We start from the raw sequence: 18,229 nt of genomic DNA on the forward strand, positions 1-18,229 counted from the left end.
GGCGCTGAGGAAAACAGCAGGGATACAACAAGCCGCCTCCTATTTGGACACGCATTCACATGTACACAACTCTTATTTCAACCAGAATTTAATCCCAGTTTGACGATGTCAAAGAAATGAGAACAGATTACTAATAGTCTCCTCCTGTGGAAACTCCACATCAGTTGTGTGTGCAAAATTTTGTGGAACATCATCAGTGCATCCACCACACAAACGCACACACCACCAGGACTGTAATAACCATACCTGTATAAGCAATCCACTTGTCCACGCGGTGTCGCCGCTCAATTAGCTTCAACACGGTGTTAGATAACCCTACAGTGTTAAGGATGTCCAGGGCCTTCCTTTGGGCTCTCTGCCAAGAAAACAGCCAAAAATTGTGGGATAACATGCGCTCTTTTACCTTTTCTTGAAGGGAATATAAGATAAATAGCAAACCTAAAACTGTATTGATGATAATATAAAGATGTCAAGCAACATATGGTTCGTCTTTTGTTGACGAGAATGATAACTGGTTGATGATCCCATGACTTACCTTCAAGCGATCCCTCTGCTCGGCGTACTTAGACAGAACAGCCACTCCAGTGGCATATGCTTCTTCCAGCATTATTGAAGAGTTTCGTGCGGATTGCATTGCTTGTGCTTCCTCGTCAAATATTCTCAGAATATGCGCAGACTCCCCATTCTGCAGTTAACATCAATATATTTGGTTGAATGCTATATCATGCCTAAACATCAAATTTGTTTTCAAATACTTATCATACAAAGGTGTGATGCCTCTTACAGCTCTTTCCAATAATTCTGCACGTTCTTTAGCTTCCTGCATCCTCTTTTGTTGACGGAAGGAATGCTTGTCAAGACTTTCTTTCAGTGAATCCACCTCTTCTGCCACCTGTTCCACTTTTCTTCACCAGCACAAAACAACGAAAGACATTAGAAATTTCTTAACCAATACTGGGCAATAGCATCAAGAAGCCTAATAGTTTGTTCTGTCTATACACCACATACAAATTACAATATAGTTTTTGGAGCTTGCTAGTCACATTTGTACATCAGAGAAGCATTTTGCATAAGGCTAGTTAACAGAAAGAAGATTAACCTCAAAAGTGCTCAAAACCCATCCAAACTCATAAATTGGTGGAAACACAAACAAAAGCTCTATATAAGATGGACTAATTGATTTTAAAACTTCTGAATGTGACATCTTAGTTAACTAATCAAGATTTGGTTCTTAGAGCATCTAGTAAAAATAATTGAATGACTTGAGCATATTACCAATGAAATTGAAGACAAATTAATAACATGCCCTATGCAAACAACTATAAATTATGTGTATCTATACACACACACACACACACATGCATATTATGGTGATTCCCAAAATCAGATCAGAAAACTAACTTTTCGGCAACTAGAAAGCACACAAGATGACATCCAAGAAGAGGTGAGATGATCTTCAGACAACTTAGGACTCCAACTAAGCCATCCATCACAATATTTGCAGTCATAAGAACTACATATCATCAGACTAATATTCAAGCTCTACAAATTTCTGAAATAAATAACATTCTATTGCATCTCAATCTCACCAAGGAAGTTCAAATGGACAATGGAAAATAGTGCGAGAGGATACATGCTTGATGATGTAACTGGGTTTTTGACTCTGCAACAGGTGTTGTTCATTATGGTGATTCCCAAAATCAGATCAGGAAACCAACTTTTCAGCAACTAGAAAGCACACAAGATGACATCCAAGAAGAGGTGAGATGATCTTCAGACAACTTAGGACTCCAACTAAGCCATCCATCACAATATTTGCAGTCATAAGAACTACATATCATCAGACTAATATTCAAGCTCTACAAATTTCTGAAATAAATAACATTCTATTGCATCTCAATCTCACCAAGGAAGTTCAAATGGACAATGGAAAATAGTGCGAGAGGATACATGCTTGATGATGTAACTGGGTTTTTGACTCTGCAACAGGTGTTGTTCATTATGGTGATTCCCAAAATCAGATCAGGAAACCAACTTTTCAGCAACTAGAAAGCACACAAGATGACATCCAAGAAGAGGTGAGATGATCTTCAGACAACTTAGGACTCCAACTAAGCCATCCATCACAATATTTGCAGTCATAAGAACTACATATCATCAGACTAATATTCAAGCTCTACAAATTTCTGAAATAAATAACATTCTATTGCATCTCAATCTCACCAAGGAAGTTCAAATGGACAATGGAAAATAGTGCGAGAGGATACATGCTTGATGATGTAACTGGGTTTTTGACTCTGCAACAGGTGTTGTTCATTATGGTGATTCCCAAAATCAGATCAGGAAACCAACTTTTCAGCAACTAGAAAGCACACAAGATGACATCCAAGAAGAGGTGAGATGATCTTCAGACAACTTAGGACTCCAACTAAGCCATCCATCACAATATTTGCAGTCATAAGAACTACATATCATCAGACTAATATTCAAGCTCTACAAATTTCTGAAATAAATAACATTCTATTGCATCTCAATCTCACCAAGGAAGTTCAAATGGACAATGGAAAATAGTGCGAGAGGATACATGCTTGATGATGTAACTGGGTTTTTGACTCTGCAACAGGTGTTGTTCATTTTTGACTCTGCAACATTTAAAGAACGAACATTCTGCTGGCTTTTATTTTCTAGTTTTTCATTTTGGTATTTGCAGATGATTCTTTTTATCATTTTTATTAGTCATTTTAGAAAGCGTTTCAGGGTCATACTTTAAGTTGTATTGATCCTTATATAACTAATGTAGTATTGTTTTGATATGAATTAGCATGGGAAAACATTGAATGGTTAAAGTTCTTGAAAATTCTAGATGTCTCATTAGATGGTCAATAAGTTTGTTAACCTTCATACAACCTCTGAAGTTTGTCTCAATAAATGCCCACCACGATTGAAAATTTTTATACAAGAAATCCACAAAATTGAGGGCAATTGGGTTGGAAATAATTTATATATTATACATTTGCTTGAATGACAGTGGATCTTTGATCAATGGATGCGTGCATCTCTTTCTCCACCCCCTTTCTCCTATCAATCGCTTAACTGGCATTGCTTTCTTTTGGCTGCCTTCTCTTATCTGCAACAATTTAAATTTTGATTTCTTCCCCAGAACTTTGACGTTTGTTGTTTTCTTACAACAGCAAACTTATTAGTCAACTTCTCTTTTGTCCAGGAAAATATCCAAATGTGAATCAGTATCCATTATTACAACCCTGTCACATACCTTTTACCATCAAACTTGATATCAGATCTTATGATGACCACTGTATTCTATCATGAATTCCGGTTCATAATCTAGTACCCAATAAATGTTGCACAATCGTCCCATTTCATTCATTTGTATTGAAGGGCGACCCAGTAAATGTGACTCCACCTAGTACACACGGTTCAGTTCATTGACTCTGAGATACCACTTTATTTTTATATATGACAACTCACTAAAAAATCCATATCATGATCTTACAAAAGTACAAATTTCCCACGAAACACACATCATTTTTCTGATTTGCCTACATCTTATCCTAAAACATAAATCTATTTCCTTACCAGAAGAAAGACATTAACTCCTACAAATCTTGCTGTGGGTAGACGTTACACCTTAACAAGGGCATAGTCTCTTCATAAACAGAAACACTAAACCATCCAAAAAGAAGCTATGATCCAATTAAGGAACACAAAAACACCATGAAAGAGTATCTACTCTTTTAGGTTCTGATAGAGAATTTCTAGACTGAGCAACAATGACAATCATTGAGAACTATGCTGGGCAATATCCTAGTTACATGAAGAGCGATCAGCACTTTCTTTATAATGGTTTCAAAATATGGTTTGATCAGAACGACCCTCGATTTCATGAGCAAACATATTAAAGGTGAAACAAAATACACAGATATAAGCTGAATTCTACGGACATCTGCATCCAATCAGAGGCTTCTCAAATAAAACAGAAAATCCCAATTACGCTCTTCACATAAGACATCACATGAAAGAACAAAAATTATCACCAACTTCTCCAATTTAGACCAAAAGGAATGAGTACGAAATCAATCAACCAAATAAGATTCAATTCAGAAATCATACACATATATGGGAAATATACTCGGAGATTAGACCCTGTAATTATTCACTTAACCCTAATCGATAAAACCATTGTATGGAAACCCTAATCATCCATATAGATCACGAAGAGGAGCATTCATGCATCAGATCGCAAGATCGACCCCGAAGAAAAAGAAGGGGATTAATCGACGGGTTATCGAATCGGATACCTCTTCCAGAGATCGCGCTGGCCTCTGACGGGAATCGACCGCCAGAGGCGATCCATCTCGGCACATAGGGAGCGAATCTGGGTGATGTCTCTCTTGACCGCGAGGGAGAGCTCCGCCGGATCCGCGACCGAAGGTGACGATGACGAAGCATACGAGGAGGAGGAGGCGGATGACTCAAGACGCTCGAGCCGCTCCAGCCCATCTCTCGTCCGGAGAAGCAACCGCCGCGTACTCTGGTAGATCTCAGAGAGGGTTGCTCCGCCGCCTCCAATGCCGCCGGCTTCCATTGGCGGAGATCTCGGGAGATGATGTCGAAAGAGAGGAAGGCTAACATACATCCTGAGCGCCCAAGGATCTGGGATCCGGTGTTGTGTCCATTACAAATACAGATTGCGCATCCAACTAAGTCGTTGCGCGTGTTGGTCTGGAGGAGGTGCGGATAATAATAGACCCTATCTATTTTATTACCAAAAAAAGGGAAGTGGGGCCCGATGGTGGTCTCCACGAGAGGCCCACATCACCAACGGCCACGCGCATAACTCAACGCTGAGTCGGCGGAGTCATTTTAATTTCTTCGTGCACACATACGTCACCGGGTCACACAAGACTTCCACCCCCCCGCTCGCTACCGTCTGATTACGGTGCGGGCCCCATTCGCAAGCTCCTCATGGTCGCAGAGTCGAGTGGAAACGCAGGTGTGCGATTGCTTTTTATTATTTGTTTAAATCCGACTCATATAACCGGGTCCGCGTGATGAACTCGGTGCGTCCAACAACACGAGAAATGTGGGACCCACAGCCGGACGCAGCGTCGGGCCAATCGCAGTCACGGGTTCGTGGTTGAGCCACGACCGAATCCTGGTTAGCTCTGGATTCAGACTGAGGTCGATTTATTACGCGTTAGCGATTCAATTTCTTTAGATAACTCTCTTATTACTGACACTGCAGATGTAGCGATCCAATTTATTACATCATGTCTTATTATTATTATTATTTCTTCCAATCCACAAGTCTACGTGCGAAAGTGTTGGAATCATTAAATTCTTGAAGTCTCCTTGGTTTAAACCATCTAATAAATAAATAAAAAAAATGCATTAGTAAAATTAAAAATAACATTAAAAATTCATGTACAACTAAAAATAAATTATAAGTAAATATAATAATACGTGGCACGTTACTGTCGGCTGGTTGTACCCGAAACCGTGCCACCATGTCCGCGTCAACGCCGCGGGCAGGAAACGCGATCTCGACGTGCAAACGCTCGTCCATGTCCATTGAGCGTAGATTGAGGAGATGGTCTTCCAAAGATAGCTGTTCTTTGCCTATAAGTAGAAGCTGTGATCGATCGCCATGTTCAATAAAGAGCTACAGATCAAAGAAGGAGAAAAGAAGAGGAGAAAGGAATGTCAGGGATTATCCATAAGATCGAGGAGAAGCTCCACATTGGAGGAGACCACAAGGAGGAGGAACACAAGAAGGACGACAAGCATCATCATAATGAGCACCGCAAGGAGGAGAAGCACCACAAGGAAGGGGAGGGAGGAATGATGAATAAGATCAAGGAGAAGATCCATGGCGGAGAGGAGCATGGGGAGAAGAAGGAGAAGAAGAAGAAGAAGGAGAGGAAGCATGGTGCGGAGCATGATGGCCACAGCAGCAGCAGCAGCAGCGACAGCGACTGAGCCAAATCTTGACGTGGTCTTACATGGAGAAATGTAGCTGCTGATGAACCTTTCTGAGACCTTTTATTTCTAAACATCTTCTCATCATCTTTTCTTCCTTTGGTTTCTTTTGCAGGCTAAGATGAAAGTGGATCTAGGAATGGAGACTTGTGCTACCTTGCTTTTGTGCTTGATCTTTATTGTAGTAATAATAAATGTAATAATCATGAAATAAATAACTTTAAGTGCTTACTTTTGAGTGCTTCTTTTGTATTGCTTTTGATGAACAGGAGTGTTGATTCCTTTCTGTGGTTAGGATCAATTTTCTATGGAGTTTCATCCATTCGGATGTATATTGCATGCTGAACAGAATTCTGTCCACAAAACTTAAATTTCTAATCCTTATGCCCAAATTACAAAGAAGAAACTAGGAACATGGAATGGAATCAATATAAATGTATTCAGTGAAGCTAAAAGACTAAGAAGTAAATTGAAGTACTGCAAGCTCAGAATGAAGCAGAGAGATTTGAAAGAGAAAAGGCCCATGATATCATCTGAAACCCAGTTTTCTTTCTCTTTGAAGTATATGAATAGATTGAGCAGAAGAAATTTCAAAAGACAAAAGAATGCTGAAGAGGTGATTGTCACACAAATAATAAATATCTTCTGTTAATGACACTGATACAAAAAAGGGATCTTTTAACAGAGAAAACAAGGAGATATTGAAACTTTGGCACCCACCTGTGAGTTTATTTACAGGGGAAGACATTGTGAAGATTGTTTTTATTCTCTCTAGAAAGAGTGCTTTTACATAACTACATGCATCTTTGTATGATTGGAACTGAGAGCACATAAAGTTGAAGTCTTTGGAGTGAGTGTAATTCTGTATTAAAATGGGAGTATCAGATGAAGAGGTGTAAAGTGTGTTGTTTTCTGTTACTGAATTCTTTTTTCTATGTTTTCTTAGAAATTGAAGAAACAATTGATGAACTAATCATCAAGAAACCTGTAAAAGATCCTTCCTGACTAAGTTTCTTTTTCTTCTCCAAATTTAAGCTTTCTTTAACCATGCAATTTGTGGGATTAATAGTAGTAAAGTTAGCACCATGGCATCACTTCATTGAACTACAAACAGGGGCTGTACTCAAACACATTGTAGTCTATTTGGTTCTTGTCTTCAAGAAGGTTGTTTTATCAGAAGGAGACAAACAATTGCCTCAAGAATCATTCAAGAGACAATAGTTGTGCTCTCTGTCCTTAAAAACTATAATAGATTGCTTGAGTCAGGCTCCATCTCCATCCTTGCCTCCTTCATCATGTTCAGATTTTATTATGCAAAGTAAGATGTTCCAGTTTATGCTATTGATAAAATCCCAAACCAGCTATTAGCAATGATAAATATATAAATATCAAGGCAGAACATTAGCCTCAATGACTCACTATTTGTCCCTGACCAATGTGTTTTCCGATTTCTTGAGCCTTTAAAGTATGAGGACTATTTTTCTTAAGTTGATTATCTGCTATAACTTAAAACTCACAGTAATTGCAACATGAGAGTGTGAGTTTCATATCTGCAAAACTTAGTTTAAAGTCACTGTTGCAAAGTTTGAAGATGAAAGGAGAAAAAGTCTCTGATGTGTAAGACCAAAAAAAAAAAGCAAGATATATCAGAGAGTGACTTTTGAATGCATGTAATGTATCGAATATTATAAAGAATTTAATCAATAGATTTAGATACTATGTAACATAAAAAATCAATTAATATCTGATTTGTAGGACAAAAAAATGCGAGATATATAAGAGAGTGACTTTCGAATGAATATAATGTATGGAATATTAAAAAAGAATTTAATCAATACATTTGCTAATATGTAATAAAAAAATAATTAAAATCTTGAATAGTTACTGACATAATTATTTTTTTTAATATTAATTGCGTACCTTAAAATATTAATAATGATATAAGAATCAATATTTAATGCTCTCAAGTTAACAAAATACTAGCCAATACTTTAGCATTAATGAAGATAATTGTTGAGCAATAAAAAAACTCATATTTAATCCTCTAAAGCTATAGACTAATCACAGGCCTGAGCAGGTTTGTTCTTTGAAATACAATTTCAATTTTAAGAATAATTTAAAAGTGTAGGAATCATGTCCAAATTAATCCAATTCACTAATTAATATTTCCAATTAATATCTTAAATTATTTTTTATTTATAATCAATGTTCAGAATTCCTTGTTAATATTCAAATTTTCAGTTTCCTAATTACTTCACAACTTAAGCTGCTTTTTCCCAACTAATATTTCTAAATGTATCCCTAAATTGCTTTTTCTTTTCTTAAATAATATTTGTGATATACCTAATTAACATTCAGAAGCAATTTTTGTAAATGTACACTATAGTTGCTACAATTGGATAGAAGTTATTTAACATCCATCATAATGGATGATGACAGATATTGTAATGCCACTCTCTGATATATTTCAAGGTAGAAGAATCTTGAGGACAAGATAAAATCCAAGTATATGATTGGGACATGTCTCAAATCTTGGATGAACATGTGAGAATGTTGGAGTGCATGTCTTCCTTACAGGACCAACTTGACATCTCTGTTGACACCTAATTCATTCATATGAGGACACCAAAACAAGAAACCTTCATAAATATATGAGGAGATACTTCAAACAGAGGAACCATGTGACAGATAAAGCCATCTGACATCTTGTGGTTTGGGATCTGACAGCAAGTGGATTCTTCAAATTGTTTTTGATAGTTGTTTAGATTGTGGGTCAGAGATCTTTGTGTGGTGGAGTTTATCAATGTGCAGTTTTGGATCTTTCAGCAGAGTCTGCAGACTTTGCTTGAAGGTAAAAGCAAAGTTTTCGATTCTATTTAGGAGTTTAACAAGCTAAGTATACTGATTTCCTTTAACCCAATTAATCCTCCTTGACTTGATGGAAGTTTAGAGGGTTGAGTTTTCTAAGGTAAATTATCTCTGAATCATTTTTGCTGGTTGAGATCACCCAGATTAACAATCTAGATAATATGGGTTGGCTAATAATGATGCCTAATTCGAAAAAATTTTAATTAGAGAACATAATTACTTTGGCACAGATGAATGAATCAGATGAATTTTGTGGAGTAGCTTACATCACTTGTTCAATTCAATGATGATAATAAGATGGAACAGTGACTTGCTGATGATCCTATCTTAGGTGCACCTAAGCCATGAGAGTTGGCACATGGGCAAAAGTTTACTTATCCTCCTCACCTTCCATGTCTCAAGTTGGTAATCTAAATTGAAATCATGAAGAAAAGGTGGACCAATGAGTGCTCAGAGTAGGAAGAACCATCCAACTTTTTCTTCTGAAAAATGCAGGTATCATCTAACTTGATTGTGATGTATCTGAGAGGTTGGAGCAATGCCAATGGTGAGTCGAAAGAAACACTTTACCACTGGTTCTTTAACTGATGCATACAAGGAAAGCCAATGAGGAAGATGCTTCATTCATATGAGTTTGATGTGGGAGTCATACTAGCATTAATTCTTTTTTATTATGTGATAGAGTTGCAGGAAGTAGATAAATGCAGCAATCATTGTTATTGGTGTACATGAGCTAATTCAAATTTACAATCTAAATGCAATGGCATGTCTTTGGCTCTCTTACCTACTGCATTGACAGTGGAAAACCTGACTTATACAAGTTGTATGCTAACCTGATTTGATAAGATTCTTAACTTTACTGAAACTCTTGAAACCAATTACTTAGCTAAACACAAAGTTTGATTCAATACTCTAACAAAGTGAATGACTCTGAATTGATTGGAACATGACCACAATGTTTGCCCACATAATCTTCTTGTGTTATGATAGCAGAGAGAACTTGCATGCCATGAAGATGCTTTGCCAGTGATAATGGGTCCATTTTCTTCTTTCTTGAACCATAAAATGGGGCAGAGATAAGATGTGCTGCTGAGTTCATTGTGTCTTCATCTCCACAAGTTGGATCCTGCTTTCCCTTCTGTGTCATTTTACTGCAGAGTCACCAGGTGAGGATAATGCTATTTTGGCACAGAAGGCTGCAAGGCATGGAAGAACAGAACTACATATCATCAGCTTTTGGAGTAATGTTCAGAATATTCCAAGAATTTCTTGAATCAGTTTACAGATCCAAATCATTGGGTGGTGTCAAATTTTAATTTCAATTTAGTGTTCTTTGATGGAAAGTAATTGATACATGGAATTACTATATTCTTTTATGGATTAAATAAATAATCTCATTCCATGAGTCCTCTTCATAGTTTTCATCACTTGTTTCAATTTAACCTGCTGCTTGTTTGACCATCATTTTATGTCAACTTTCACATCTAATCTCTGAGACTCGAGAAAGGTAATGGACATCATTCAAATGAAGGGAGAGGAAAAGAGGAAGACTGGCTTTGACATGGAAGCCCACCACCATCACCATCTCACCAACAATTAGGCATTGGGGTGGCACTATCTCCACCAACCCCCTCCACCCAACCAGCCACCAATCCTTGCCCCCAAACAAAAAAAGGATCTTTTTTACCTGATCACCGACAAAATCTTATCTTGAATCACACAAACATGCAGCTCATGAGCATTGCTATACAGGATGTTTGTTATAGATTGATTTGATGATAATTTTCCTATAATATTATGTAATTTAATGTGAAAAATTAGATTTTATGATATGATCTTGTTGTGAAAAGTTAGATTCTTACCAGCTAAATTAGCTGAAAATTTCAAAAATGATTTCGATGTCACCTTCCAAATAGCAATAAACTAGCCATGACGGGTGTACTTTTCTGGCTTTTCCTCATTGGAAAGAGTGATGCAACGCATCAGATCTGCTGCTGCTGTCTCTCCATCTATAAGTACTGGTATAAATCTCCTTTTACGCTCGCGGCTCTCGTCCTCCCATCTCTGCCGTGCTCTTCTCGGGGACCGCTTCCTCCTCCGCCCTCGAAGGTGAGCTCTCCTCTCCCGCGATTCCCTCTTCTCCACTTGCTCTGTTCCAATTCTCCAACTGTTTAGCCTTGTGTACCGCCATCTCGTGCTTCTTTTGTCCTTTTTAGCTCAAAGGGTGCTCCTTTATGTGGTAGATCCGATCTGGGAATATTTTGGTTTCGTTTGCTCGAGTTCTTACAGGTCGGCGTGCTTCTCTAGTGCTCGGACTTTGATTTCTTGCGCCATTATTCAGATCTTTGCCATTTCTTATCCTCTTTTGTTGAACTCCGTTCTGGATAATTAGCGTGCTTTGAATTTGTTTTATTTGGTCTTGGATCTGGATCATTAGGCTGTCATTGCATTTGGTTCGGGCATTACATGCGTGGTTGCTCGTAAATCTGTTACCGGACTGATTGAAAGAATTTTCGCTCTTAAACCCTCTGTATGTGAGATATCAGATCCGCTTCTTTTTCTGGGTTTATGATGATCGAGACAAATTAGATCTGGTGTTTTTTGGCGTGAAAGCTTGAATCTTTGTGATCTGATTCATGTGTTATTATTGTATGACATGGTGATTCCCAGTAAAATTTAGTTGTTTAGTTACTTTCTTATACATCTTGTCATGTAAGTCTGTATGCAATATCTATCGTTTTCATCATTTGATCGGTTAGCTCTTTCTAAGACTTATGACTGAAAAAAAAGTGCTTCTTTTCCATTCACAAAATCTTGTGTTTTCTCATGATTCTTTTTTTGGTTTGTTCTAGTTACATTTTGTAGGAACTTCAATTTTGGAAAGCAAATGGCTTACCCGTACTCTTTTGCTGTCATGTTGTTTGTTTGTTTGTGTGAGGTTCACAATTTGGTCTCTTTTGGTTTTAGCGCCTTTGATTCATTGCCTTAAATCTTCTGAAAGTGCTTCAGTCGTTGTATGTCCAATTTATACTTTTTTCCTTTGTGATTGAAAACAACCCTGCCTGCTTATTTTCTATAAGGCTATGAACTGTTGTGATACCTTTATTGTATTTCGCATGGGGGAAAGATGATGCATCCATTATTAGGGTTGTGACTTTCCTATATGACACACTGATGGACAATTTTGTCTTGTCTGTACACTAGCACAGCATCCTTAGCATCAGAGGAAGTGCTCCTGTATACCCTTCTTCCTGAAAACATTTTTTTGTTTATTTGCAGATCTCAATTATTTGCTATGCTTCGCGTTACACAATCTACACATGAAAAAACACAGCAAATTTCTCTTATCTATGATGTTGAAAATATTTAGTTTGATTACAAGTGTCTACATCTAGAACATTTTGGTGTACTATCTGCAATACATGATAAATAAGATGTGGTTAGATGTAATTAAGAGTTCTCAAAGTTATAGTTTATTTGAATTAGAAATGCTACTATCTTTCCACATGGTGTATCTTTGATCCATTTTTGTGTTTTACTGTTCTGTTTTATGTATCTGTATTAAAGATAATGTTTGATTCTCAAGATGTAATTAATTATCTTCTCATCATCTCCAGAAAGATGGCATCACACATTGTTGGATATCCTCGCATGGGACCAAAGAGAGAGCTCAAATTCGCATTGGAATCTTTTTGGGATGGGAAGAGCAGTGCCGATGATTTGCAAAAGGTTGCAACTGATCTCCGATGTTCCATATGGAAGCAAATGACTGATGTTGGGATCAAATACATTCCTAGCAATACTTTTTCTTACTATGATCAAGTGCTTGATGCCACTGCAATGCTTGGTGCGGTTCCTGAGAGGTACAACTATACTGGTGGAGAGATTGGATTTGATATCTATTTCTCTATGGCTAGGGGAAATGCCTCTGTGCCTGCTATGGAGATGACCAAGTGGTTTGACACAAACTAGTAAGCCGTGCCATATTAACTTCTTACCATCTAAACTTGATATTCTTATGTTTTCTACCTTTGCTGACATGTTAACATGCTATCTTAATACAGTCATTTCATTGTCCCTGAGTTGGGTCCCAACACAAAGTTCTCGTACTCTTCTCACAAGGCTGTGTCTGAGTACAAGGAGGCAAAGGCGGTAATGCGTTGATCCATTTCTTTTTACTTATACTGTAAATTTTCTTGCTTGTGTTTGTAACCTTTTTCTAAATTCTTACTATCTCTTAGATTCTTCTCGTTGCCATATTTTTGCCATATATATTTCCTAACTTGTTTATCATATGAAATTTAACTTGATTTTCCCTCTCTTATCGGATCCAAGGTCTACAAAGTTTGAGCTAGTAGTTCTGTGAGGATTTGAGATTTCCAGCATTTCTGTATTGCTTTAGTCATCATATTGTTTTTCATTTCACAAAGAAACGTGAGAAGATGTGAAAAAACAATGGTGCTTGTTAAGTTGCCTATCAATAGCCTTTCTTGTTGAGTCAACCATCATCACGTGCGTCACCAATGACAACTCTAATTAACCCTACCCTTTTGTGGTTAAAACTGATGCTCAAAATAAAATAGTTTGATTGCATACAAGTTCTTATTGTTTTCATCTATGTTTTACAAACTGGTTCGATTATTGATGTGGAAATGTTTCCACATCAATCCAGTAACTCTTGACAATATACTAGTCGTTAATGCAGATCTATATTTGTAGCTTATGATTCTTCTTTTCATGCTTTCACTCTGTATATTTTTTGTGCAATTAATCAGCTTGGAATTGAGACAATTCCGGTGCTCATTGGACCTGTGACATACCTGTTGCTCTCAAAACCAGCTAAAGGTGTTGAAAAATCATTTGCTCCTCTTTCCCTTCTCGAAAGTATTCTTCCCATTTACAAGTAAGTATCCTTAGCAAGTTTCTAGCCATTTATTCAGATTTCCTTTTCCTCTTGTATACTTTAGTTCTACACTTATGATATTACCATACAGGGAGGTTATTGCTGAGCTCAAGGCTGCTGGTGCTTCATGGATCCAGTTTGATGAGCCAACCCTTGTCCTGGATCTTGAGTCCCACCAATTGGAAGCATTCACAAAGGCCTACACAGAACTAGAATCATCGCTGTCTGGCTTGAATGTGCTTATAGAGACCTACTTTGCTGATGTCCCTGCAGAAGCATACAAGTAATTTGTTCTTATTTTGATTGATGTACCATATTGCATCTAACTTCTTGGAAGAGTTCATCATTTTGTTAATTTTTCCAGGATCATCACTGCTTTGAAGGGTGTCTCAGGTTTTGGGTTTGATCTTATTCGAGGAGCCAAGACACTTGACTTGGTCAAGAGTGCAGGCTTCCCTGCTGGTAAGTATCTTTTTGCTGGAGTTGTTGATGGAAGAAACATTTGGGCGAATGATCTTGCATCCTCTTTCAGTACACTGCAGGCTCTTGAGGCCATAGTTGGCAAAGGTATTCATGCTTTGCCACTTTCTCCCCCTCTCTTTCAGTCTAGATTTCTGTTGAATACACAGCTGAATGTATTTGCTGTTTGTCCATAGATAAACTCGTTGTCTCAACTTCATGCTCGCTCATGCACACTGCTGTTGACCTTGTCAATGAGACAAAGCTAGATAATGAGATTAAGTCGTGGCTTGCTTTTGCTGCACAAAAAGTGGTTGAAGTGAATGCATTGGCTAAAGCGCTGGCTGGTCAGAAGGATGAGGTATGCATCTCTACTAATGATATCAGTTTCTAGTCCTCTTTCCAAGGCATAGGAAATTGATATGGCTATGGTACCGTAACAATTACCCCAGTGATCTTGTACTGTGGCATGGGGCTGTGCCATTATCTTTCTTGATTGTTAGCATTCCATTCTATGCCAGCCAGCATGTTCCTCTGCTTGTGGCACAAGGTAAAAATTGTTTATGCCAGCGGCATAACATGTGTTGATACCTTTCTTTAGCATGATACATTTTGATCCATGCCAACATATGCAGACCAGCATGGCAGTTCTTGCCCTACACATTATGACCACCTTTTTATTTATTTTTTATTTTAAATAATTTTGGATGTTAATTAGCTACTAGTTGAGAATTTTGTGCATGTTGGAGCCATTTATATTCAAGAAATAGGGGCCTTAAGGGTTCCAAAGCATGGAAGTGCTGGTCACCTGACCGGTTGCACACTCCAATATCCAGTTATCTCATTCCCTGCCCAGTTGCCAGTGTCATTTAGGTCTAAATAAATCTGTTTGTTTATATGCACAGGCTTTCTTCTCAGCTAATGCTGCTGCTCAGTCTTCAAGAAAGTCATCCCCCAGAGTGACCAATGAAGAAGTTCAAAAGGCTGTAAGTATCTAAAAATTGCTGGTCATTTCTGGTTTGTCAGAATGGCTTAAAAATTTAATGATGGCATTGCATCACAGGCTGCTGCTTTGAAGGGCTCTGACCATCGTCGAGCGACAAATGTTAGTGCCAGGCTCGATGCACAACAGAAGAAGCTGAACCTTCCAATTCTTCCTACGACCACAATTGGTTCATTCCCTCAAACAATGGATCTTCGAAGAGTCCGACGTGAATACAAGGCAAATAAGTGGGTGCTCTCTGACAAATTGTCTGTTGCTTTGCATTATTTGACTCTGTAACTACTATCATATCACCACATACATTTTCAGAATATCCGAGGAGGAATATGTGAAGGCCATTAAGGAGGAAATTAACAAAGTTGTTAAGCTCCAAGAAGAACTTGATATTGACGTCCTGGTTCATGGAGAGCCTGAGGTGAGCATGGTGGATATATTATCTATCTAGTTTGAATTTATGAATTCCTGGGAAAATATAGTGGGCTAGGATTTTGTTGACTGAGAATTTACTGCAACATTTCCAGCATAGACTTCCAATAGCAATTGTTTCCATGGCATGCGTAAATTTTGTAGTATCTAAGATTTAGTTGCAATCCAGTGCTAAACAAATTCTTAATTTTTTTTTCAAACAGAGAAACGACATGGTTGAATACTTTGGGGAACAGTTATCAGGCTTTGCATTCACAGTCAATGGTTGGGTGCAATCTTATGGGTCACGTTGCGTTAAGCCTCCCATTATTTATGGTGATGTTAGCCGTCCAAAGGCCATGACTGTTTTCTGGTCTAAAATGGCTCAGAGCATGACTGCTCGCCCGATGAAGGGAATGTTGACAGGCCCAGTTACAATTCTCAATTGGTCATTTGTTAGGAATGACCAACCAAGGTGAACCAAATTTCCTATGCCCTCACGAAATTCTTCAAATCTGTAGAAAATTCGATGTACCACTCATTAGTCTGAATAACATTTTGCATGTTTGCCATCAGGTTTGAGACTTGCTATCAGATTGCTCTTGCTATCAAGAAAGAAGTCGAGGATTTAGAAGTTGCTGGTATTCAGGTGAGTCTTCTTCTGAATCCACATATAATTCCTTCAGATTTTGTTTCCTTATTATTTTTTAATTGAAATAGAAAAACAATAACTTCCTAAAAGACAACCAAAGTAGAGGAAAATTTTCCAGTTCTTGAACCTTGTAACTATTGTCATTTGGCAAAACTACTTATAAAGGATCTATTCCATTTTGATGTACCATCTAATTGAGGTTCATTTATGTGTAATTTGCAGGTTATCCAAATAGATGAAGCAGCTCTGCGAGAAGGCCTTCCTCTTCGCAAGTCAGAGCAAGCTTTCTATTTGGATTGGGCTGTTCATTCCTTCAGGATCACAAACTGTGGTGTCCAGGACACTACTCAGGTTCTCTTCTCTTCTCTCAATGCATCGATAACCTACATATCTAATTTTAAGTTCTAAAAGTCCTGCTTTGTATTATTAGATAATCTTGTCTGATGAGTCGTCTCCTACAGATTCACACCCATATGTGCTACTCTAACTTCAATGACATCATCCACTCCATCATCAACATGGATGCCGATGTGATTACAATCGAGAACTCCCGTTCTGATGAGAAGCTACTCTCTGTGTTCCGTGAGGGAGTGAAATATGGTGCTGGTATCGGCCCAGGTGTGTACGACATTCACTCTCCAAGGATACCATCGACAGAGGAGATTGCCGACCGCATCAACAAAATGCTCGCTGTTCTTGAGACTAACATTCTCTGGGTTAACCCTGACTGTGGGCTGAAGACCCGTAAATATGCTGAAGTTAATCCTGCCCTTACCAACATGGTCTCTGCGGCAAAGGTCCTCCGGACCCAGCTTGCCAGCACCAAGTGAAGCTCAACAACCATCCTACCTTCCTGTGTTCTATGCCTTCTAGTCAAGGAAATTTTCCAAATTTTCTGAATAATGTTTGGTCTATGTCATGTTGTTGGCAAATTAGGTTTGTCTCAGTAGAAGTTTATGTGTCTATTTCTGAGGTTTTTGAGGATGGTTCCTTGTGGACTTGCCTGCATTTAAGAGCCAAAAAAAGAAAAAGATTCACAACCAAATGTCATTGTGATTCTTGTTTTTAATGATAAAATCAAGATTCCAGTTAATTGGTTCTTTTCATGTCACTGCTGCAAACAAAGTATCAGATCTTCAAAGTGAACTCAGTACATGTGGAATCATATGAATGATACTTGAAGCAGATGTTTCCACTTGTGAAATCCTAGTGGAACAGTTTACAAGTGATCTTAATGTGCACAATATGATCCAATTTAAATGGATTATTATTTTTTTTTTCTTTTTTGCCTATCAATCTGGTCTTATAAACTTGCACATCACATGTTAGGATTATGCAGTGTGTTTGAGTACCTCTTTCATAAAAATATTATATTGGAATGTGAAAACAAAATTATTCAATAACAGTTATAGGCTTGGATGCTTTCTTCTATACTATCTTTTGATTAAATTTCATGTATAAGATTAGCAAAAAATTTCATTTATTAGGTAATGTTAAAGTATGATGCTAGTGTGAAGGAAAAAGTGAAATAATTAAAAAAAATCTGGCCTTATTAGTTCAGTGTAAAAATTAAGATATGGTAACTAAACAATTCTCCAATCTTGACATGATGGAATCCATGATTTACAGTAACACCTAATTAAGAAATGGTTAGACCTTTTTTTTGGTTCATGCATCCATCTATTACTTGTATATACAAATATACATATTATTAAGAGATTTGATCCCAACCCCCAACATCTTACCAGCAATATATATATATATATATATATATATATATATATATATATATATATATATATATTTGAGGAAGAAGCCCTCACTATTGATTTTATACTCTCATTTTTATTTGGGAGACTTTTTTTCTATTCAGACAAAAAAATCCTTAAATTTTTAATTAAAATGACCGTATTAATCATCTTAAAATTATTATTTAAAA

General features: G+C 37.5%; 2 protein-coding genes and 1 non-coding gene across 3 annotated transcripts; 2 read left to right on the forward strand and 1 right to left on the reverse strand.

The window, feature by feature from the left end:
- Window positions 1–23: 23 nt before the first annotated feature.
- Window positions 24–4,660, reverse strand: LOC135662205 (membrin-11-like). The gene is made up of 4 exons (XM_065176611.1): window positions 4,320–4,660; window positions 785–905; window positions 536–685; window positions 24–355 (listed from the first exon to the last, which is right to left on the reverse strand). The coding sequence occupies exons 1-4, from the start codon at window positions 4,655–4,657 to the stop codon at window positions 194–196; spliced, it is 771 nt and encodes a 256-aa protein (XP_065032683.1). The 5' UTR covers window positions 4,658–4,660; the 3' UTR covers window positions 24–193.
- Window positions 4,661–5,576: 916 nt separating this feature from the next.
- LOC103983081 (uncharacterized) lies at window positions 5,577–6,238 on the forward strand. Its single transcript, XR_010513020.1, has 2 exons — window positions 5,577–6,033; window positions 6,116–6,238. It is a non-coding gene; the product is annotated as an uncharacterized LOC103983081 (transcript).
- A 4,580-nt stretch (window positions 6,239–10,818) lies between these two features.
- On the forward strand, window positions 10,819–17,383 carry LOC135662220 (5-methyltetrahydropteroyltriglutamate--homocysteine methyltransferase 1-like). The gene is made up of 14 exons (XM_065176615.1): window positions 10,819–10,977; window positions 12,486–12,839; window positions 12,933–13,020; window positions 13,644–13,771; window positions 13,863–14,054; window positions 14,136–14,338; window positions 14,428–14,591; window positions 15,136–15,216; window positions 15,294–15,460; window positions 15,543–15,648; window positions 15,863–16,113; window positions 16,215–16,287; window positions 16,513–16,641; window positions 16,752–17,383. The coding sequence occupies exons 1-14, from the start codon at window positions 10,841–10,843 to the stop codon at window positions 17,118–17,120; spliced, it is 2,442 nt and encodes an 813-aa protein (XP_065032687.1). The 5' UTR covers window positions 10,819–10,840; the 3' UTR covers window positions 17,121–17,383.
- The last annotated feature ends 846 nt before the right edge of the window (window positions 17,384–18,229 follow it).

This window comes from Musa acuminata, chromosome BXJ1-4 (genome assembly GCF_036884655.1).
Source record: "Musa acuminata AAA Group cultivar baxijiao chromosome BXJ1-4, Cavendish_Baxijiao_AAA, whole genome shotgun sequence".
NCBI lineage: Eukaryota > Viridiplantae > Streptophyta > Magnoliopsida > Zingiberales > Musaceae > Musa > Musa acuminata.